The sequence below is a fragment of the Barbus barbus genome, assembly GCF_936440315.1.
Source record: "Barbus barbus genome assembly, chromosome: 4".
NCBI lineage: Eukaryota > Metazoa > Chordata > Actinopteri > Cypriniformes > Cyprinidae > Barbus > Barbus barbus.
The window spans coordinates 23,047,741-23,065,896 of NC_136732.1; the positions used below are offsets into that span (position 1 = coordinate 23,047,741).

Consider the following 18,156-nt stretch of genomic DNA (forward strand, 5'->3'; position numbering starts at 1 on the left):
AGTCACTTAGCAGTGCTTCTGATTAGCTCTTACTAGCATGGTTTTATTTTAACATATCTTAATGATACAGTTTATTTCCTTTAAGTATTATTTTTGTGTCTGAAAGTGTTTTAGTATAATTCCTAAAATAAACTGTTAAGGATGTTTGTCGTGCAGTTAAGGGTGATTATTAAAGGGGTCATATGATGCGATTTCAAGTTTTCCTTTCTCTTTGGAGTGTTACAAGCTGATTGTGCGTAGATAAGATCCCTGAAGTTGCAAAGACTAAAGTCTCAAAACCAAAGAGATATTCTTTATAAAAGTTAAGACTTTGCTGCGCCCCCCTAAAACAGCTCATTCAAACACGCCCCCACATGTCTACGTCACGATGTGGAAATATTTGCGTAATGCCGCTCAAATGTTGACACAAAGAAAGAAGGCATGGTTTCAGTAACCGCAGTAGTGTTGATGAAGTCATGTCAGGGAGACTCTGTGTGTTTCTAGGCCAGGGCTGTCCAAACTTGCATTTAGGAATCATTAAGATTACTTACAACAGAACAGCAACACATTTGCTTGGACTAAATAATGATCTTTAAAAAAGCATCATATGACCTCTTTAATAATTAAAGAAATCATGTTAGCCTTCAGACACTATGCCAAACAGACCGATAATTCACCTCAGATTTGCTGTCTACACTGTGAAAAAACGCATTATTAGTTTGCCTTATATTTCAATTTTCTTATATTTCAATCTAATCCTAAAATTAGCATGACTAGCTATTTTGCCCATTAGTAACATCAAATGTGTCGTCATACTAAACGTCCTTACCTTTAGTCATTTCATTAGTTTACCTGTGGATTTCTGTCATATGCAAAGAGCAAATGTTACTCTCGTTTAAGTTTTAATCTTCCACATAGCCTCTTTTTCCGATGAAAAAGAAAGACGATAGGATTAATTTCCAAGCCCTTTACGAATCTGCACTATTCAGTTCAGCGGAAGGACAAAACATCCTTGAGTGAGCGAAGGCTTGAGTAGAGGGGGCGGAGTGATACGAAGCCTGGCGGTGGACTCGGATCCGAAGTGAAGTGGAGAAACTTTTTCAAAAGTTCCTGGAGCTGTTTCGAGACGCACGGCAGCCGAGTCCGAGCTGCAGAGGAAATACGGAATTGGACTATATCGAAAACACTCAAGTTTTATGAATTTCTCTCAAGTTAATTTTATGACGCTACTTCATCTTAATGTGATTCCTTGGAACTTTAATCACCGTGTCATTTTTTAAAGGATGTATTATTGCTAACATTTCAAAAAAGGAGTAGGGTCGAGTTTCCACAGAAATGGGGAATTACAGTCTTTGGATATTTCTGTCAATTTTATGTCTTGTGCAAAACAGCGAAGGTAAGATGAAGGATTCTTTTCTCTCTTTTTTGTCTGGATAACTGATTTATAGGACAAGTGTGGACGTAACCTGTTCCATTAGAACCAATGAAAGAACATAAAACATCACGACCTGTCTTTGATTTATTGATGTTCTTTTATGATGTTCTTTTTTAGAATCATGATATTTTGCGGCTTTGCCCATAGGTCTGGTGCAGGATATGTCATTGATAGTCTGTTCTCATAAACGTGTTTGTTTCAGTTCATCACTAGTTCAGGATCAGGATATATTTAAATGTGAAGCATTAAGCTTTTGTAATAAACCGCTGCATTTTTAGTACGCGCCGAATAATGTTGTGAAGATCATTGCAGAACATTATGCACGAATTATTCAGTGATGGTGGGATTTAAAGCATTCAAACCACACATGAGGACATATTCTCTTTGTTGGTGAGGAATGTTGAATTTGCTAATTATTTATTGTGGTGTAACTTTTACGAGTTTAGTTCTTCTACATAACATTAATAATAATTTTAGAGGGTATCGTATTACTTGAGTCAGTGTGCATTTTGTCCTTGTCTGAACCGTGAGAAAGTAACAAAGTGTCCGCTTCGCTGCACTGGTAGTAAACGATCTATCAACTTGCATAGCAATTTAGATTGTCATCAGGGTTCTACTGTTAAATCACTGCAGTAGATTATGTCTGATATGTTGTATGGTATTTTTTCTCCTCATATAATATGACTGGAAACAGTCATAAATAATGAGTTTTGTGGGATTTCTCGTACACGAAGCGGCTGGATCCTTTATTGTGCCGGTGTCTTTTACATACAAAGAACAATCAACAATTGAACTTTTCTTCTTCTTCCTCCTCTTCTTGGGTATGGAGGTGGGGTAATGGGCGAAAATATAAAATTCCGAGATGTGTTTTGTCCACTTATGTATACAATTATGAAACATCGTTGTTTGTGATGAAATGCAATTTTCCCCACAACGGATTGTGATTTACCTTCTGATTGTAAGTTCAATCAGATAGGCTAGTCTATGTATTTAAAATACACAAATATGGAAAATACTAATCTATATTCTGAAACAAAAAATAATGAAATCTGATGCATGCGCTTGACTGCGCTCAAAGACCAAAAGGACGTAATTAGCAGATCTTCATAGCCAACAGTTACAGTTAAATCGATAAAGTTCTATTGCCTTGATGAAGTATTAGAATATTATCTGAAATCATAAGTCTTCTATTACTTCGTATTAGATAACAGTTCACGTGGTGAATTCTATTGTCATTCAAACAAAGCGGGAGTCTGAGCGAAAGAATCTGAATGTTATCTCGCGCCACACTCACAGATTAGAGGCCATGTATATTTCCAAACAAAGTAAACAAACTTTAAGATATGCGGGACTGTTTCTATCTGAAATATATACGTGTTGTAAATATAAAAGAAATGTCATTTGTAGCTACTGTTTCAGGGTTGTTGAATATAAGGGTCTTTGCTTTTATCGTTTCAATATAAAGTGGTCTCTGCCTCATTGTGCCCTCTCTTTCCACAGGACTGCGCTGCTTGGATACACACAGGCCGTGCGAAAATGGAGGAATGTGTATCGATTCAAGATGCTTGTAAGCCAACAGTTATATACTCTAATTCCATAGCCTACACTTTATCGAACTCAAAATTGTTTGCTAAAATCACTTTTAATGAATATTATCACAGTAGTGTGGTCTCAACAGGTTAACTGGAGGACTGTTGCTATTGCTGTTATCAGATTCACATAGAGCACAGTGTGGAAAGAGGAACAGGAGAGTAGAAAACAGAGCAATGTTTTAATGTCCTGTACATATAGATGATTTACTCTGTTTTAAAAAAAAGTGTCCTTTGAGTTTTAGTATAAGAATCTGAATCATAGACCAGATTCTATGACTCATGTTTCATTCAGGTTGGACCATATAATTTTGTGCTAACAATAAAGCCACACTACACCTGTCCACAATATATCAGTCACATAAAATATTTGATTGAACTTCTGATAGTGAGTCAATGTGAGCTTTTTTTTTTGCTTATGCCAAGTAGTGTTCCAAATGCGTAACGTACCTTAACACAGTCTTTGTCTTCATTGTTTATGCTAATACAAAGTGATTGTTATCACATGAAAGCCTGGGGCTGTTGTTTTATGTTTCCCGCCTGATTTGGAAAATGGTGGGGTTTTTTACCAGGAGGCACTAAATACGTGGGAACCACTCTCAGTGGTTGTGTGCAATGGCAAAATCAATAGGGTGTTAAACTAAAAGCAATACATTTTATGTTTGGTACATGTATCTCTGCAGATCAATGGTTGTAAGAAGCAGGAAACCATTTTGTATTTGAAATTTGCATTCTCTTCTTCAGCCATGTTTATTGCTTAATGGTATGTAACCATTCCTTCACCTTAACTTAAAACAAAAATATCACAACCAAGTAAAGCTCCCTCACTGCAGTAGTTTTCCTTCTAAGAAAACTGTTTTATACAGCTTGTTAGTGTTAAGTTTTCTTTACTTTGGTTATTTAATATCTGTAAAATGCTCCTGTTTTGTGCCTTAAAGGCATAATCTACCTACATAAATCACCTCACCATTAACAAAAGAATCTCATACCCCCAGGCAAGTTGTTATTGCCTGCTGACTGGTCAGGTAACCTGGATGAAGCCTCATTGTACTTTAAACCTGAAATTTTAATGCAAATGCACACCAGAGGTGGTTGGTTGTGGAAACTTGGTTGTGTCCTAACTGATTAATAATTGTTGAGGTGAACTGAAGCGTTTTAGTGGTAGGGCAAAGCTAAAAGACATTGATTTGTTTTTTGAAACTTTGGGCGTATATATATATAATTATCATAATTATCTGGAGTTAGATAAATATGGCAAGGTGGCACTCAAATGCCTTGTGTGTCAGTGTAACAGTCTTTAATCATTACCTAGCACACTTCAAGCCAAGTTATGAACACCGTGTGTTAGTAAATGTGTAATGGTGATAAATAGTGCTTTGTTCTTTCCTGCTCTGCTCACTCCAGAGGTTTTTCTAGATTAGATATTTTGTTGACAGTGTTATGACATTTTATGTTTTAAAGAGTTAAATGTTATTGTATGTGTGTAGAGCAGTTCACGTACAGTCTGTTGTGTTGGTGTCAGCACACTGTAAAAAAAAAAGTTGAGCCAACTTAAAATTTTAAGGCAACCAGCTTCAGCAGATTTTTGAGTTCTCTCAACTTATTTTTGTAGGAGATTCTCATCTTTTTGTTGTATAAACTTAAAACAACAAGTTGAGAAAATTCAAAAATCAGCTGAAGCTGGTTGCCTTAAAATTTTAAGTTGGCTCAACTTTTTTTTTTTACAGTGCAGGTGGTATTTTCCCTTTTTTTTAAAAAAAAGGAGGACAGTAAATGTCATGCCACACAACACGGTAATACAACCATCTGGAATGGCCAGCCACAAGAGAGTGGTCCAACCAGTCCTTGAGCTATGGGGACAGTAGTCCCACTCCAGCCCCCTCCCTAAAGATCCTGATGAAACCAGATATCCAAAACAACAGAAAGGAACCTTTATCCCTCCAGATACCAACCTGTAACCCAGCACCGCTGGAGAGACCAGAAAGAGTGGAAGGAGGAGGACTCGAGAAGAAAGGGCATATGAGAGTTAGGGAACAACAGAGAAAAGAGTGGATAATGGCACTTTTAGCAAACAGAGGTAAAGGTTGAACTACACAAAGTAAGGAGTACTGGTTGGACCTCAGAATTTCACAAGAATGCCCCTGAGATTTTCAAGCTGTGTTGAAATCTGGTCTCTGAGAAAAACCTTGGCAACAAGTCTTCCACCTGTTCCTCTCCATGACATGTTTTCCTTCCTAACGATGAGAGCTAATATGCCTGTAGGAAGTTGATTATCCTATTTAGTGTAGTATCCTTGTTGCAAGAGGGCTCTCTAGTGACTGTAATATTATGTGAATATGCCCCTTAGGACTGTAATTGTTACCAGCTCAGTTATAAGCCTGTTATGTTGACTGTTGTTCTACCTGGGTCTGGTTGAGGCATATATTGAGCCCTAGTTCTTCTTGGGCTCCTGTGTCATTTCATGGTCCCCTGAGCAGAGAGCTTCAGTGACTGCTGCAATCCATGACAGATTACAGGAGTAATCCCTCTCTAACTCTCTCCACTGAGTGCTTCTTCACAATGGGCCACAGTCCAATGCTTCTTGGGCTACTTTCACAAGCTGGCATAGGGTTAACATCTGGAATGTTCAGGGGACCTGATTTGTACCTTTATTGTGGCATTGTGTGTAAAGCTCATCATATGATCCACGTGACAACTGTATTTGCAAAACTGACCCTATGGTGGTGATATCAAGGGATAGAGTCAGGGTATCTTGGGGTATACAGCAGAATGCTCTGTTGATCCGGTTATTAAATTCTGGTCCTGCTATGGACTGTCGCTCTTCCCACATCTATAGGAAATGCGAGGGGTGGAATGACAGCACACTTGTGAAGAGCCCAGGAATGTCACTTTAGGTGAAGAGTCAGGAAGCTCTGTTAAAGTGTCTCTAATCTCAAATCCCCAGTGTGGAGAGCGTGCAAGCAAGTGCAGCCACTGTGTGGCATAAAGTCTCGACTGAAGCAAAGAGATAATTAGGCAGATTGTGAGAGTGTCATTCAGAGAAGGTCCTGCTGGAAGAATAAAGGCGGGGGTGGGGATGTGTGTTGGAGAAAGGGGGTTATGCTGGGGTGTAGAGGGACAGCTGGTGGATGTTGTGATGGTAATCCAGTGAAGTCAGACCCTTACAAAGGGGGAGCGGAGGGCCAGGTGCTGCCATTGAACGGCTTGCCACCCCATGCCGAGACAGACGGGCCTATGGAGGAGCGGAGCCGGCGGCCCACGGGCCTCCTAACACATGCTAACACACATGCAGCGAACTGATGTGGATGTTCTCCATTGTCTGTGCAGGCTCTGCAAGCCCAGGCCAGTGTCACTCTCTGAGAACAAACAGTGAAGATGAAAGTGTGTTAGCCACAGAGTAGAGATGAGAACTAAATGAGACATCTATGTTTGCACTTTCCCACCCATTTGCTCAGAAAGGAAGTGAATACAGTGGGGCTCTGTCCGTTATTGATGGTGTCGCCTTGACCCCAGTAGCAGAGTGAGTCTATAAATTGTGAGTGTTGTGTTTTAGTGACCCATGGAAGCTCTCTACCTCTTAAGAAATTATGTATGTGGACAGTTAGACGTGAAGCAGGCTCCGCAATCACTGCTTTCTGTGAACTAACAACTGTAGCTTATTTACGTAAAGTAATTAAATTTAGCACAGAGAGTTGATATCAAAGGCCTCTGTCCATTTACTTAAAGAGTAGTATATACCAATAGTTGTGTTTATATTTTAAAGGGTCTGAACGCTGTTTGTTTATATTGAGTTTAGCACTTAAGAGATAAAGTTCCTTTCCCCTAATATATAGTGGATTAGTTTGGAATGCTTTCTAAGATTCCTCCCCTGCCACCACTGCATTCAATGCTGTTGTTTGCTCCAGTCTATTCAGGATATTCAAGGAATGTTTTGAGCAAAACTATCAAAATGATGGATATGGTAATGTCTGCTTGCTGGGTGGATTGAGACATCCACCTGAAAGTAAGCAGATTGAGAAGAGAACCCTACTGAGTTGATAGTGTTGAAGAGCAGTTGGGGTGTAATGTACGCCTGTAGGGTTTGATGCCTCAAGCAGGGAGTCCTGGTTCCCAGGCCCTGTCACAGGAAGTGCTGACTCCTGACCCTTCTACTCTACTCACATCCTGTCTATCAAGACATCTGAGGAGAGCTTATGATGTGTTCTTGCCCTCTCTCATTTTCTAATTTTTTTTTTAACCATATCAGATCTCTCACCACCACATCACAAATCTGTTTTGTGTGAGTGTGGTTGGCTTACGGGGGTCCAGATAGCGGTTATCTGCTTTAATCGCCCTTAAGCGCTTGTTTCCAATATGTGCGAATCACTTTTATTGAATTTAGTCCTGTATGATCATACACTCACACATTGTAGTGCGGGAGTAGGCCCAGCTGTGATAATGTAAGGAGGAAAGTTGCTGTTTGTTTGGGTGTTTATTGATAATGGGAAAGATAAGCGCAAGAACCAGAGTAGTTTATGGGTGGCAGAGCAGGAGATAAGAAGCATTCTTTGGCCTCTACCTGAGTGTACGCTTTCACTCTTATCAGGCTCTCTGGAGCTCTGTGTTTTCAGATCACAGCCACATTAAAGCTTTCCAAAGTGTTTTCAAATATGATGTAGCAATGAACTGGGAGTTTCATCCCACATATCTGCATGATTTGGGATTTATGAGATGGATTATAGTGGTTGGCAGCATTTTACAGGATGTTCCTCATGCTACAAAATGATGGACCGTCAATTTCCCAGTGAGATTGCGTAATTCTTACTGCAGGACACTTCAAGTTATAGCTAGAAGTTATTTTGGAGTTATGTGGAGTTTAGTTTCTTCTGTCTCTAGTTTTCTAAGATTCTCGAGGCATATTAGCTTAGACACATATTACTGAAAGTCTTCAGATCTGCAGAATCAGTAAGAAAAGACTACTTCTCTTGGAGTTCCAAGAGATCTGGATCAGTTTAGGTGATGGAGTGTGGTTTTGTGGTGAAGTACAGCGAAGAATGCTTTGGAAGACCTCGAGTCTGGGGTGCATGCAATGTGGTTATGGTTGGCTTGTTAGCAATACCAGAAATTCTGGAGGTTTTTTGTAAGCATTGAGCACAGTTACATTCTTTACACTAGTTTGTTTCAAAAGCATAACATTTGATCTGATAAACATACTTTGCCCTTAAGTAAGTATTTTTGTTAAGTTTTAGTATGATTAGATATATGTTTAATGCTTTAGCCAGGAGTCTTGAAGGACCATGTTTTAGTCGGCTTCCAGTCCATTTATTATTATGATCTTACAGATAGATAATTATGTGGCTAATGCAACACAGCAGGACAATGGGTTGGCAAAGGAAGAAAAGCTTTGCCACTGAACTTTTCAACAAGAAGCACCTGTCAACTCATGGATATCTACCCATCTACATACTTTCCATGAGTTGACAGGTGCTTCTTGTTGAAAAGTTCAGTTTATCTGTAAAATTCATGCAAACTACACAAAACATTGGCTAAAAACCAAAACTGCTTTCATGTGCCGTAGACATAATTTTGATTCTAATTTTCAAAATTTCCTTTACTTCCAGCGATAATAGAAAGTTTATCTGGAAGTCTGGGAGGTTCAGTTCCTGTGAAAGTTCTGTCCTCACAAACCCCCACCCTCTCAGCTCTCTCCTCAGCCATGGGTTACTGTTGCCAGGCTACAGCAGAGGCCTGTTGGTTCGTTTCAGCATAGGCCTGAAAGCCCGGCTGTTTGGGCCACTGCTCCCCCGTCCTTAAACAATGGGGTTCTGACTACTTTAGCTCTTTTATTTGGCCCACAAAGTGCTCCCCTACCCCCACTTTGGTTCCTCTTTGAGAAGATGGGGAGCTGGGAGGGGGCAGTTGGGGGAGGGGGAACAGGCTCTAGTTGGCAGTTTGGTGTCAGTATGGGCTCTTCATAAAGGAATGGAGCGGCTATATGCCAGACACTGCCATAGAATTTTTTTCTTATGGGACTTTCTGTATTTTGATACCCTGAAAGTTGCTTTAAAACTCAGATTTTCATTGTTTTCAAAGCAAACAAAACAGGGTTTAGTTTCAGTGACATTAATAGCAGGTGACCTACACTCAACTGACTTCCTACTAAGGAAAGAGTTGGCTTTGTGAAATACATGGTTATTGTCTTTCACCTCAGTGTGGGAAGGATGGCTTCAAGTACCCAGGAGATTGGAATCCTGTTGGGAACTCTCTAATGCTTGGTGCCTTCTGGACCATGACTGACCAGATGAAGCTCTTTCAGGGACAAGCAGTGTGTTTTTGCTTCTCGTCCACAGGTGTTGTGACCTTAGATGATTGTATGGTATTGTGGTAAAGAGAATAGTATCTGGTGACATTGCCACAATGACCCTGAATTCAGGAAAAACGGCATTGGGTTTCAAAAGCAAGCAGAGATGCCGAGCTTCACATACATGAATCAGTCTGGCAGCATCCAAAAAGCCCCTGTGTGCATGCATATATAAGTTACAAAAGTCCTTGAGAGTCCAAAAGGCTGTCAGGTCCCATGATGTTCTTTTGATATGGTATGTAGATACACCTATACAATATTTCTGAATGAGGCCCTGTCCATTGTTTTCCCAATCTGACATATCTTGTGGTTTCTCAGCATCCTTGGAGAGGAAAGTGTTTGTAAGTCACACAGTGTGTTTGAGTGTGCATGTGAGGTGTTTGACTGCATCTGCATCTGTGAGTTGTTTGTTTTTCTCTCAGTTAAGAATCATTGCTTAATTGTCACCCTGTCCGACTGCTTCATTAACCTACTTTCAACAGGATCAGGGAAATTGTGCTGTGACTGTGCTGCTATACTTGTGCATGTGATCTAACAGCCTGCATTCATGTGTGTGTGTGTGTGTGTGTGTGGGTGTGTGTGTGTATGCACATCTGTTTGGAGATGTACAGACAGAATAGTGCCATTGTTTTGGGTGTAATCCTTTAAAGAAGCAGCGAGAAGGCAGATAGCCAATGCGGTGCTGACATATGTGAACAGTTGTTTAGTGCTTTTTGCAGCTGGTGTGAACCATCATTGGTGTTGTGACATTGGGAGATTACTGTTTTTGCCCTCTTCCTACCTCAGCCTTGTCTACTCTGATATTACTTAGGGGCCAGGGGTCAAGTCTTGGTATATTTGACTCAATAGTCATGCTGAGTAACATCCCACACCTGTCTAAACGCGAAACAGCTAATTTCCATCTGTATGACACTCAAAATTGTCCAAATTCTTCTCTGTAGAACATCCTCACTCACAGTGGAGTTCCTGCCAGGTTGAAGGTCCTTTACAATGAGTTATTTTTCACTCTGAAAGCTTTGATAGGACTCTTGGCTGTATGTTTTTAGACGACTGATATGCACAGCCAAGGCCCAGACAAAAGAATGTGTGTTTTGGCTGCAGAACACCGAGTGAGGACAAATATCCTAACCTCCCCCTGCTGCTACTTGACCAATATCTACACATTCTCACACACTTTCACCAAGGTTTTGACAATGCAATAAGTATGGAACAGCAGCACGGATACACACACACACACACACACACACACACACACACAGAAGGAATGAGTTCCAAAACTCACACACACACATGCATGTTATCATGTTTTGCATGGCCAAAGGCTCCCTTTCTTTGTGTGTGGAAATAGCACTTGTCAACACATCTACAATTCCTCATAGTCCAGTAACTCTTTGAAATCCCACAAGCAGGTCCTCAGTGATTGTGCCCATTGTTATCTGTCCAAAATTTTTCCCTTTTGTTTAACCACTTGCTGACCACACTTTTAATTTTTTTTAACAAAGGGTATGTACAAATAGCCCAATTAGAAGGTGTACCCCAGAATCTGACCAGTTTGGTCTTCATCGCACATTCCTAACTGCTCATGTATACATGCATTCATTCATTGCTTCTCAAACATGAGAACAACAGGTTGTAAAGTAGGCTGTGTCTTGGCATTTTTCGGCATTTAAAGGCCCATTGCCTCAGAATGGATATTTTTTTTAGGGCTTGAGTATCAGACTGCATGCTAGTTGAACCTTGATGCGGGTCTCCTCCCCTTCTCCTCAAAACTCTTTTTGTGCCGCAACTCCTAGTTCCAATTTTTTTCATGACCCCCGAGATTCCAGACATAGTTAATTTGCCTCTAAATAAACCCAGCCAAGCCATGACAAATAGCCAAGGGGATGAAGGGTAGGGGGTGATTGGTGGGGTGTCAGGCTTGCTCGGTCGTCTGTGAGGTTGCCACAGCAACAGGGATCTGGGATTCAGAAAGAGTGTGAGTGTTTTCAGAGTAGGAGACGAGGGATTACAGGAAATATGACATGACATGACTCTCCGTACCGGACTCTTCCCCCATTTCACTCTCCGAAAGACATTCTCTCCCTAACAGACGCCCCCGACCCACCCCCCCACTACACTGCCTGACATTATCATCACAATCAGACTGCTGACCTATGACATTTGACCTCCCAGCATGTGAAGGGTTCATAGGGAAAAGCAGTGTGCCGCATTGGTGGCTTCAGGAGATGGTATTCATGAAGAATTCTCTTATTGCTGCTCTGTTTCTTACTTGTTTTCAGGGAAAAAACCCAGAGAAAAAAACTCCCCATGGACATGTAGTCTTAACTTATGAAATTTCATGTAGCTGGATGTATTGAAAAAGACATGATTTTTCAATACATAATAATAGACATGATTAATTATGTTTTTGATATATCATCCTTCGGTTTGATCCAGTAGGCCTCTTTCGCTTCAAATTCTCAGACTGATATAAAAAAACATGGCCGGCAAATAAACTCATGTGTTGTGAAGTCAACAGTATTAATATTAAACAGACATCGCTAATGAACGTGATTGAAACAAGTTAACTTTTTTCTTTTTTTCACCCTCAAGCACTGAATTTGATCCTTAACAAACATAACAGTTTCTGTTCAGTATCAGACATAAATCTCTTTAATCATAAGACTTGGGATTCTTGACGCCAGCAACTTGAGATTGCAAGTTTAAGCTTGGCTCTCTTATATCTGTTTTTTGGTTCCAGTTCCAGAATAGTATAATACTCCCATGTGAAACATTTCTGTAGGTGTGTCCTCCAAACAGCAGAACACTGTGGCGTCATCCTCTATTGTCATGCTGGGTAGAAAAACAGTTGTTAAAAGTATCCACACTTAAAAGTATCTCTGGTTTTGATAAAACGCTTGAATGAACCTTACAGTTCCTAAAAGGCTAGCAGGCTCTCACTGTGGTGCAGCAGAGGTCTAAAATGGCACCCCCTATAGGCCAAGCCCTTATTTGAATCCCTCTCTGAGGTCAGAGAGAAGCTGCTTCAAATAAGTGTGGGGGAGGAGACGCCAGCCACAAAAGAGGCTAAACAACAAAGGGGCAGATAGCTCAGTATAAAAATGTGGTCATCCTGTAACAGAAAGAGGAGGAAAAGCCATTGTTGTCTCTCTCCAGGGGTTGTTTTACAGTGAAGAAAGAGAGAGGGCCTGAGGGGGGGGACACAGGGAGAACAGACCATCCCAATGCTTGTCATCAGCTTCAAACGGTGTTTTTGATGTGGGAGTTCATCCTGTGGCGGGGCTCCCTGTGTGGGTGTAGGGTTACCCAACACACACTGGCTTCTAAAGCCTAGCTTACCAAAGGCCCCAGAACCCATGAGAGAGACTGCATTTATTAAGAATTTTTATTTTATTCTATCATACCTGTTCACTTTCAGGTCGCACTCAAATGTCCATCAAGATAACGTCCTGCACTGAAAAGCATAGAATTAGAGCAGAAAGAACTGTATTCAACTGCCACAAAGTGGCTTGACCACCATCTCTTACCTATGGTTTGTTGTCTGCTGTCTTTTGAGTGGTCTCCATTGTGAAGTTAACACATTTTTTTTTTTTTTTTTTTGTCACATACACAATTATACAGAGTATAACCAGCAGTGAAATGTGTGCTCTGCATTTAACCCATCCAAGTGTACACTCAGTAGTGAACACACACCCGGAGCAGTGGGCAGCCAACGCTGCGGCGCCCGGGGAGCAGTTGGGGGTTCGGTGCCTTGCTCAAGGGTCTCACCTCAGTCGTGGTATTGAGGTGGAGAGAGTGTTAGTTATTCACTCCCCCACCTACAATCCCTGCCGGACCTGAGACTCGAACCCACAACCTTCGGGTTACAAGTCCAACTCTCTATCCACTAGGCCACGACTGCCGACATTGTATACAGTTTGCAAGGTCTCACGGGTAAACACTGGTAATTCACAACCGTGCTTCACTATTGAATGCAGCGGAGAGATTGGAAAATCAGTAATAATCCTGGAATGCAAACTGGCATGGAGAGAAGCATGCTTTCCGGATTAGAATTCCAGTAGTCTGTGGAAAGTGTGCTCTGCTGTTATATTCAAGGCAAGCATATATGCAACATCTGGTTGATAGCATGAAATTGAGTATTTTTCTATGTTTGTGCCTGTGTGTGTGTGTGTGTGTAGTTTGTGTGTGTTATCACCCGCTCACTAACCTTGTATTATAATAAGATATTTAATATTTAGTGGTTAGATGTTCTGCGCATGAGTTGGTGAGATACTTGACCTGGGCTGTTGATAAAAGTTTCTGATATCTCACTAAAATGCTTCTATATTCAGAAATTCATGTTTTAAATTTGTGCCCCTCGACAGATGCCGGCCTGGTTATATTGGTTCGCTCTGTCAGCATCTGGACCCCTGTCATTGCTCGCCTTGTCTAAATGGAGCAGCTTGTAAGAGCCAGGTGGCCAATGGAATCCCACAGTTCACCTGTGTGTGTCAGCGGGGGTTCAGAGGTAAGGTCGAAGGTGTCTTCATGCTGTCATGATACAGTTTGTGGAAAATCACAGTTTGTGAATGATGCTTCTTGTGTTTGCAGGTCAGGATTGTTCCCTGATTGATGCATGTGCCACAAATCCCTGCGCCAACGGTGCCCGTTGCTCCAATTGGAATAATCACTACAACTGCTCATGCCCACCTGGGTATCAGGGCAAGAACTGTCGCAATGATATTGATGAATGCCGCAAACCCGGAAAGTGCCTTAACGATGGCATCTGCATGAACACACATGGCTCATTCCGCTGTGAGTGCCTTGCTGGGTACAGCGGGCGCACATGCGAGGTGCCTACCCAGCCCTGTGCCCCCTCACAGTGTCTCAATGGGGGCACCTGCCATCAGACCGGTGACCACACCTACGAGTGTGCTTGCTTGCCAGGTACAAACAGACAAAAAACATGCAGGCATTCATGTAGACACACACCCTTTGTATCATATTCCCATGCTCATTCTCATCTAGTATTGTTTTTGGCGGCCTGTTTTAATTTTAGTTTTAGTCTAGTCTTTGTGTGAAGCTGTCATTTTAGTTTTTATTAGTTTTAGTCACGTTCATACTCTTTTTAGTCTAGTCAAGTGTCAGTCAACTAAAAGTCTGAGCATTTTAGTCTTATTTTAGTCAGAATTATCCATGACTATTTTCATCTAGTTTTAGTCGACGAAAACTAATGACATTTAGTCTAGTTTTCGTCAATGAAACTTGTATTTTAGTCTCTTTTTAGTAATAAAATTCTATTTAACCCAGTCAATATAGTATAAGTACCTAGTAGTATAGACGAAACCAAAATTTTCTTTTAGCCAAACCCATTTCAAACAAGGTTATCTTATTATATTATTGTTACCTTATAGACTCAAGAATACATCCATTCCAGACACTGAAGACGCTCTGATTTGAATTTAAAACATTTATTTTACCAACCAAACATGTTAGAAATACACACACACACATCTCCTAAAGATGTGGCCATCGGTCCCTTTCTCTGTGTCAGAATTAACTTTGTTGTCGTCTTCTAAATAATGCCGCGAGTGGGACTTGAGGAAGTGACATCACCTGCGTCTGCGCAGTGCGACCTGATGCAGCCCCTGAAGTGAGACACAGGAAACAGAAATACTGCAAAATAATAATAATAATGCGACTACACAAGACGAAATAACGTTATAACATTTTATTATGTTATAACATTATAACGAAAATGAAGAGACATTTTAGCATAGTTTTTATTTTGTAAACCACATTTAGTCTCGTTTTTATTCATCAACAATATTGCATTATACATTTAATTATAGTCATCGTCACATGACCAGCATTTACGTTACGTCTCGTCTCGTTTTCGTCACGTGATAAAGGTTCGTTGACGACGATATTTAGTCATAATTTTCGTTGACGAAAGCAACACTATTCTCATTCCTCGGATTCGGGGTTTCCCAAAGCTTCTGGACTTTCCAGGCAGTGATACCTCATGCTTTGATATAAATAGCTCAGACTGAGTGAGAGAAGGATACACAGGAGAATGAGTGAGCAAGACAGTCAAAGCGTGGAAGAAAGAAAGCGAGTGGGCTGCTGTGGCAGGAATTTACTTTATGGCCTTTCTGCTCCCCTCTGGGGAGCAAGCAGGAAATGTCTCTTGCGAAAGAGGAAGTGATTGAAACCATGAGAGATTATAAAACAAGCAAACATGGCAGGGAGTATGGCCCTCTGGAACAGAGCTCTGTCAGGTCCTGGCTTTGCCACTGTGGGAACCGCCGTGAGAATATGTAAACACTCAACACCCACTGAACCTTTTTACTGCTCACTTTACTGTGTACGTCAATTTATCAATAGTTGTGTAGCAGGATTGAGTGGAAGTTATTAGGTGTGTTGGGAAAGTAAGGAATAGAACAGATATCATTACTACCACAGTTACCTCCCTGTTTCCTGTGTCATATCATTTAATTTCTCTGCCTAGGCTTCAGGGGACACAACTGCGAGGAGAACGTGGATGACTGCCCTGGACACAAGTGCATGAATGGTGGGATCTGTGTAGATGGTGTCAACACATACAATTGTCAGTGTCTGCCTGAGTGGACAGGTAAATACGCACCGTTTTTTTTACATGTTTACTTTTAATTTTCTAATTAAAATAACTTGACATTGGTCTTTCTGTCCTTAGGCCAGTATTGTGCTGAGGATGTCAACGAGTGTCTCATGCAGCCCAATGCTTGTCACAATGGTGGTACATGCTTTAACACTATCGGAGGACACACCTGTGTATGTGTCAATGGCTGGACTGGGGACGACTGCAGTGAGAACATTGACGACTGTGCTACTGCTGTCTGCTTCAACGGGGCCACGTGTCATGACCGTGTGGCCTCCTTTTTCTGCGAGTGCCCGGTGGGAAAAACTGGTATGACTGTCTTCAGCATCACTCCTTTTTTTTAGGTTTTGTCCATTGTGCTCAGAATCACATTCTGCTGTCCCTGCAGGTCTGCTCTGTCATCTGGATGATGCTTGTGTCAGTAACCCCTGCAATGAAGGGGCAGTGTGTGACACTAACCCTCTGAATGGCCGCGCCATCTGCACCTGCCCTGCTGGCTTTGTTGGTGGAGCCTGCAACCAAGACATGGATGAATGTTCCATTGGTAAATTTATTGCATTGTGAATGCCTCCCTCTCTCATTGATTCTTTCTGTCTCTTCCTATTTCTGTCTTTGTCAGTAGAGAGTAAGTATTAACTGACTCCTCTTTCTCTTTTGTTTGCCAGGTGCCAACCCTTGTGAGCATTTTGGGAAGTGTGTAAACACAGAGGGCTCATTTCAGTGCCAGTGTGGACGGGGCTACACCGGCCCTCGCTGTGAGATTGATATCAACGAGTGTCTTTCCATGCCCTGCCAAAACGACGCCACCTGCCTGGACCGCATCGGCGAGTTCACATGCATCTGTATGCCTGGTATGTCAGTGAACTTGACCTTGACTTACTCAGAACCGTTAAATCAGCTTCTAATCAATGTGGACTTCCAGACTTTGTGTCTGTGTAGACCTACTTAAGAAAGCATGCAATGGCCAGAGGAGGTTTTGTTATGTAATAACGTACCACATAGTGGTCATTTGAGAAGTAATGAATTAAAATTTAAAAGCTCAGTCCACATGGGTAAGTCACAGAAACCACAGACCAATATTGGCTTTGTGTCTTCAGCACACGTTCGATAAAAACTTGTACCTTGCATGACATGCATCTTTGGGTTTTTTGGAGAACTATACAAATTGGCGCTGGGAGCGGGGTGTATTGGGCAATCTGGGAGAGAGAGGGAGGAGTGTGCAGTGAATTATAATGAGATCTTGAGTGGTGGGAATGGAGTGGAACAATGGGGCCCCTCTGTGCTCCGTTCCTCGCCCTTCGCACATAGAGAGAGAGCAAACTTTTTCCCAGCCCTCTCATCCCCTCCCCCCACTTCTGCTCGTACCCCTTTCAATTCCACAGACACCTCTTCTTCTCCACCCTCCTCATCATCGCCGACTTGGCCCTGGCTCACATGGAGGGGCTAATTCTTTCTGATTCCATGCCACCGTCAGTGCTCTGGCCCCGGCCCACACTCTGTTTCACCTGAATGGGTTGACACACAAGAGCAGCACTCTGCTGATTACAGAACATGCATGTTCTCAATGGAGAGATGACCACAGGGCATCCTGCAGACAGTAGGGTGTGGTGCTTCTAGTCAAAGCAGGGGCCCCAGTTTGCATAGATGAAGCAATTCTCCATTTCCTCAGAAACATGAACTTGCTGTAGGGTGCAGAGTGGCAGAACATCTCAGTGTGTGTCTGTAGGCCCCTGTGTTGTGAGAAACCGCAGTCTTCAATGCATCAAGGTTTAGAACTATGTTTCACTCTGGCTGTCTCTCTACCAGGCTATCAGGGGAAGTTCTGTGAGGTGGATGTCGACGAATGTGAGAGCAACCCCTGTGTAAATGATGGCATCTGCCGAGACATGGTCAATGGCTTCACCTGCACCTGTCAGCCAGGTAAGAAACATCTGATTTTCTCAGCATCACCAGATCAACAGTATGTGTCAAAAGAATCCAAAAAGTTCACTTGTGTGGTCGTTTAATATACAGTCTTGATTCATGTAATATCAAGCTAAACCCAACTTTGCCCCCTAGCCTGACAGAGTTTTTGCGTAATTACTCATTAGAGCGAGGTCTTGAGCACTATGCAACTGCGTGCCCAAACAAAGACACCATTGTGGCCCGTCTACACAAGCACCCCTCCTCTTTCCAACTTGTCCATAGAGAAGGG

At 41.8% G+C, this 18,156-nt stretch overlaps 1 protein-coding gene across 1 annotated transcript in view; it reads left to right on the forward strand.

Moving 5' to 3' along the window:
* The first annotated feature begins 1,085 nt into the window (after nucleotides 1–1,085).
* LOC306867368 (uncharacterized protein) overlaps nucleotides 1,086–18,156 on the forward strand; it is a 31,143-nt gene continuing 14,072 nt past the window's right edge. The window contains exons 1-9 of the mRNA XM_079412979.1: nucleotides 1,086–1,375; nucleotides 2,915–2,981; nucleotides 13,708–13,850; nucleotides 13,934–14,269; nucleotides 15,834–15,956; nucleotides 16,038–16,271; nucleotides 16,351–16,506; nucleotides 16,628–16,813; nucleotides 17,769–17,882. Coding sequence (XP_079269105.1) covers nucleotides 1,315–1,375; nucleotides 2,915–2,981; nucleotides 13,708–13,850; nucleotides 13,934–14,269; nucleotides 15,834–15,956; nucleotides 16,038–16,271; nucleotides 16,351–16,506; nucleotides 16,628–16,813; nucleotides 17,769–17,882 — 1,420 coding nt within the window. The 5' untranslated portion in view covers nucleotides 1,086–1,314. The remainder of the gene's footprint in view (nucleotides 1,376–2,914; nucleotides 2,982–13,707; nucleotides 13,851–13,933; nucleotides 14,270–15,833; nucleotides 15,957–16,037; nucleotides 16,272–16,350; nucleotides 16,507–16,627; nucleotides 16,814–17,768; nucleotides 17,883–18,156) is intronic.